This window comes from Pongo pygmaeus, chromosome 10 (genome assembly GCF_028885625.2).
Source record: "Pongo pygmaeus isolate AG05252 chromosome 10, NHGRI_mPonPyg2-v2.0_pri, whole genome shotgun sequence".
Taxonomy (NCBI): Eukaryota; Metazoa; Chordata; class Mammalia; order Primates; family Hominidae; genus Pongo; species Pongo pygmaeus.
Genome location: NC_072383.2, coordinates 55269313 through 55274390, shown reverse-complemented (window position 1 = coordinate 55274390; position 5078 = coordinate 55269313). Strand labels below are relative to the sequence as shown.

Here is a 5078-nt window from a genome sequence, read left to right as displayed (position 1 = left end):
CCTCACCTCCCTTCTATTTCCCTCCCTCTTGCCGTTCTGGAGGATGAGGCGGGGTAGCTGGAAGCAAGAGAGGGGGTGTCGGGCTTATTGCACCCCCAGGACCCCCAGGATCCTCCCCCTCCCTTGAGGGACCCTATACTGCCTACGCCCCCCACCCCCCGCCCGCTGAACACGCTGCTGTTGGTGGGTAGTAAATCCCGGCTTGGATTTCTGGATCGGCTGGCCCCAAAGAGGCCCCGACAACCAGATCGAGGAAAATATTGCGGGGCAGGGGGAGAAGTTCAACCAAGAACGATAATAGTGGAGGTAGGGTAGTCGCCTTTGGTTGATGCTAACTGAGCATTCTGCCATCCTGTGGTTTATCGGCAGGCTTCACCCTTTGGATGGAACTTGGAGCGGATGGGACAGAGTTGGGGTTTGGGGCAAATCAAGTTGGGTTGGGAGCTCTGGCAGAAGGTGAGGAGTCTATGGAGCATAAAAGCAAGGAGCAGCGGCTGAGGCTCTGGGTGCAGGGTGTGTGTTCACGAGGTCACCAAGGAGCCCTGGGACTGAAGCCCCTTTCCCGAGAACCCCGGCTCTCTGTCTCGAAGTTCTGGAGACTGCCGCCCCTCCGCATCACGTCACTGCAGGCTCTAGCCGCTCTTCCAGGCTTTCTGCTCCCTCTGCTGGCCGTTCTCACACATGACACCCGCTCGGAGTCGAAGCAGAAGAGCTGGGGAACTGACGGAGGAGCCCAGCTGAAGGAGGAGCCCCTCACTAAAGCCCACTTAAAAGCCCAGGAGGTGGATATGTGAGCTCAGAGAAACGGAGAGGCAGAGGTTGCTATGCCCAGCGGTACTGCCTGACAGGGAAGTGCCCTGCCTCTTTAGATTTGCGTTGCCATCGTGACCGGATATAGGGGAGGGGCAGCATTTCAGTCTCTGATTTTTAAGAGAAAGAGGAAAAAGCATGACAGGGAAAAAGGGCACCCTCTCCCCTTTTTTTCAACCCCACAGACAGACCTCCCACATTCTAGCTCTGCTTCCAAGAACCACCCCCTTGGGTCTGGAAGGTCGGTGGGTTAACTGTTCAGTCTGAGGGTCAAGGGGGAAAAGAAAAGGTGAAGGTAGGGGGAGGTCTGGGACTTTGACCCAGACTAGTTATCCCCAGAGGGTCAGAGACCCAGCTCAGTCAGACCAGACTAATGGTCACTGAAAAAAAGGCACCCCACACATGCTCCTGTCCCAGCCTCGAGCCCCTTCTTCCAGAGGAGTTATTTACGTATTTATTTATTTATTTATTTATTTTTATTTGGGACGGGGTCTCACTATTTGCCCAGGCTGGAGTGCAGAGGCTATTCACAAGTGTGATCGTAGCCTTGAACTCCTGGGTTTAAGCAGTCTTCCGGCCTTAGCCTCCCAAGTAGCTGGGACCACAGGTGCCCAGCAAGAGGAGCTCTCTTAGAACACGTTACTTTCTTCTCCCCACCCAGTTCTATAGACCAGTGAGTCTCAAACTTTTTGGTTTCCTCTATACTCTTAAAAGTCATTAGGTTAGGCACAGTGGCTCAGACCTGTAATCCCAGCACTTTGGGAGGCCAAGGGAGGCAGATCACCTCAGGTCAGGAGTCTGAGACCTGCCTGGCCAACATGGTGAAACCCCGTCTCTACTAAAAATACAAAAAATAGCTGGGCATGGTGGCGCAGGCCTGTAGTCCCAGCTACTCGGGAGGCTGAGGCAGGAGAATAGCTTGAACCTGGGAGATGGAGGTTGCAGTGAGCTGAGATTGCGCCACTGCACTCCAGCCTGGGTGACAGAGCGAGACTCTGTCTCAAAAAAAAAAAAAAAAATCATTGAGCTTTTGTTCATATGATTTACATCTATCAATTCACTACATTAGAAATTAAAACTGAAAAAGACTGTAACACAAGACCATACAAGCACACATTCCATTAACAATGATGTCAGAAAGATGATGTAATCACATGTCACACGGCCTCTGGAAAACTCCACTGTACAATTTTAAGATAATGAGAATTCAAAAGGCAAATAACATGTTAGTATTATTATGAAAATAGCTTTGACGTTGTGGACACCACTGAAAAGGGACCTCCCAGAAGCCTACAGAGTACACTTGGAGAACTGTTGCTCTGGACTATCACCCGAACCCTTCTTTATGACTCACATTTGTTGATTTTCTTTTTCCTTTTTATTAAGAAAGTATAAGCCGGGCGCGGTGGCTCACGCCTGTAATCTCATCACTTTGGGAGGCCAAGTCGGGTGGATCAAGAGGTCAAGAGATCGAGACCATCCTGGCCAACATGTTGAAACCTCGTCTCTATTAAGAATACAAAAATTAGTGGGCGCCTGTAATCCCAGCTACTCGGGAGGCTGAGGCAGAAGAATCACTTGAACCCAGGGGACGGAGGTTGCAGTGAGCCAAGATCGTGCCACTGCACTCCAGCCTGGTGACAGAGCGAGACTCTGTCTCAAAAAAATAAAAAGAAAAAGAAGAAAGAAAGTATAAATGCTTGTCTCCCAGTGGGTCCTGTCCCCTGGGAAAAACCAGGGAACTTCTTAGGCTTAGTGCCTCATTTTCCTGACTCCTGTTTCTGGGGGTACCCTAAGCATCCTCCCTCAGTGCCTTGCCCATCTCCTTCTTGACCCTCCCTTAAGGTACCTCAACAGCCCTTACCCTGGGCCAGCCTGCTTACCCTGCTTCAAGTCTGCTGGACCATCTATCTGCTTCCTCCTCCCCTCACTTGGGGACTTTCTCATCTTGGGAGAGGCTAAGTAATTTTTCTCTGCCTTCCCTCCCTCCCTCCCTAGTCTCTGACATCTTCTCACAGGACTTAGGGCAGGAAATCATGCTTTCTGGGTAGACCCCTTTAGAAGAAACGCTTTACCCATCTCCCAACACATCAGCCAACCTGGAACAAGCCAGAGTCTCAGACAAGAAAGTGCCCATTTGGGTCCCATAGGGGTCAAGTGAGTCATATTGCCAGGTGGTTGTTGGGTTGGGGTGTGGATCAGGAATCTGATGCCTCCAGTCACAGATGCCCTGTGCCTGGGAAACTTCATCTTGGTCTCTTCACTCCAAAGCCCCAGGTCCTCTTGCTAGCTGCAGCCACAGGCCTCCACCACCATATCTGGCACATCCGTCTTGACCACATTGCCATTATGATCCAGGTAGAGGAGAGAGAGGGGCCTTCGGGCAGTAGGGACACAACAAGAGGTACTGGCAGGCCAAGGATTGTTGGCTTTGAGGAGGCTGAAGACGGCAGAATGGAAAGAGGCAGCAATGCCTGGGCTGCCAGCCAGGTGGGGAGGGCACTGCCCACTGCAGTAATTCAGCTGGTACCCCTCGGGCTGCAGTATCCAGTCCCGCCATCCCAGTTCCTGGAAGTCTACGTAATGGTCTCGCCTGCAACATAAGGGGGTCGCAGGCTCACAGGTGGGGGTCCTCCTCCTGGCCCGGCCTGCTCCAGGCTCATTGGCTCGGATCTTAAGCTCTAGGAAGGGCTGCTGGTGTCCTGCTGTGTCCACGAGCCGCCTTGGTTGTCCAGTAACTGTGCTGTTGCCTTCTAGGGGTCTGCAGTCTAGTTGCAGTTTCAGGACACCAGACTTCTCATCCCTCAAGCCGCTAGAGGGCAGAGTTAAGGCATGCCAGCCCAGGTTGGTGATGTGGTGCTCAGCCAGGAGGGTGCGGGACCCTGGGCGCCTCCTCCTTGGTCCCCATCGGAAGATCCTCAAGCAAAGAGTGCCAGGAAGGGTGGGGAGCACGTGCAGCCACAGGCGGGCATGGTACAGGTGGTGGGACCGAGGAGTGGACAGGTGAAAAGTGAGCAGGGAGCTGTAGGCTGAAGTGGAGTCTGCCCGAAAGACAGAAAAGGGAAAGAAAATGTGAGCAGAGATGAAGCTCTCCTCTGAGACTCCCCAAGCCCTGCCCACTGCTCTCCCTCAAACCTACCTTTAGAAAAGTAGAGACTGCTTTGTATCCTCTGCAACCAGTCCCTGCCCCAGCTCCTCCTTCTCCTGCCACACCCCACTCCCTCTGCTGCTCCTGCCAGGCTCCCCTTCTGCCTCCCTTTCCCTGTCTGCTCTCTGCCTGTTACTCTCTCCCTCACCCACCTGTGACAGTAGCAAAGCTGATGACCTCCTCCCCATTCCCTGGAGCCACACTCCCTGGCTGTAGTCTCCGGAGGGCTCTGGTCAGCGCTGCCTGGGGTGGAGGATGAGTTATTCTGGGACGACTGGTCAGGTGCAACCCATCCAGGATTTGCTGCTTGGCTAGCTCCAGCACCAGAGCTCGTTCTGCTTGGGGTGCCAGTTTGGAGCCCCCACAGGAGGGACACACAGACCCTGTCCCCTGTGCTCGCACCAGTGCCCACAGCAGCACCAGCCAGAGCTGGACATCAGGGAGCCCCATGCTCCTGGTGAATGGCCCTGGTTCAGGAGCCTCGGATGGCAGTTGCTCCGTCTGTTGAGTCTGATTGCTGGGGGCCAATGAGGGCACAGTGACAGCAGACACCACTGCCACACCTACCCTTGGCCAAGGGTAGAGCCACCTGTCTTCTATTGTCTGGGACTCAGGAAGGCTGAAAGTAGATCATCTGATGGATAGCTGTGCTTGACCCTCACAGCTCATGTCTGGCTACTGACCTGGGGCCTCTTTAGAGCCAGCTGCCTGGGGCTTCCAAACCTAGTGGTCAGCCAGCCGACCTACACTCTGAGTCCCAGGATTGGCCAGCTGTGCTGCCCATCAGGCCCCTGCAGGGGGTGGAGGTCCTCCTCCCCACCAGCTCAGGTTTCACCATCTGGCCATGGTGACTGGGTCTGAAGTAGGGGTATGGGGGTGGGGGGTGCAATGTGGACATGCATGATGCAAGAAAGAGGATGATTTCACATGCTCAGTCCCCACGATCTGGGACTTGGGGGAGGGAACGCCTTATGAGCCAGGTAGGGAAGGGCAATTTTCCCTCATACCTCTAGTCTTTCTAGCTTCACCACTGCTGCAGCAGTTTCCATGAGGCAGCTGTGAGTTCCAGTGGGTATTTCTCTGGGGCCCTTAGGCCAGAAGGAAAATTCTGGTCTCTTTA

The 5078-nt window shown here is 53.9% G+C and overlaps 1 protein-coding gene across 1 annotated transcript; it reads right to left on the bottom strand.

Annotated features, from left to right (window-relative positions):
* Positions 1 to 1897: 1897 nt before the first annotated feature.
* On the bottom strand, positions 1898 to 4638 carry INHBE (inhibin subunit beta E). Its single transcript, XM_054445725.1, has 2 exons — positions 4111 to 4638; positions 1898 to 3851 (listed from the first exon to the last, which is right to left on the bottom strand). The coding sequence occupies exons 1-2, from the start codon at positions 4406 to 4408 to the stop codon at positions 3097 to 3099; spliced, it is 1053 nt and encodes a 350-aa protein (XP_054301700.1). The 5' UTR covers positions 4409 to 4638; the 3' UTR covers positions 1898 to 3096.
* Positions 4639 to 5078: the final 440 nt, after the last annotated feature.

Bases quoted from the DNA above. Each gene is read 5' to 3' on its own strand.
- INHBE (XM_054445725.1), bottom strand. From the start codon at position 4,408: ATGGGGCTCCCTGATGTCCAGCTCTGGCTGGTGCTGCTGTGGGCACTG. The intron at 3,852-4,110 runs GTGGGTGAGGGA...TCTTTCGGGCAG, and splicing joins CAGCTTTGCTACTGTCACAG to ACTCCACTTCAGCCTACAGC.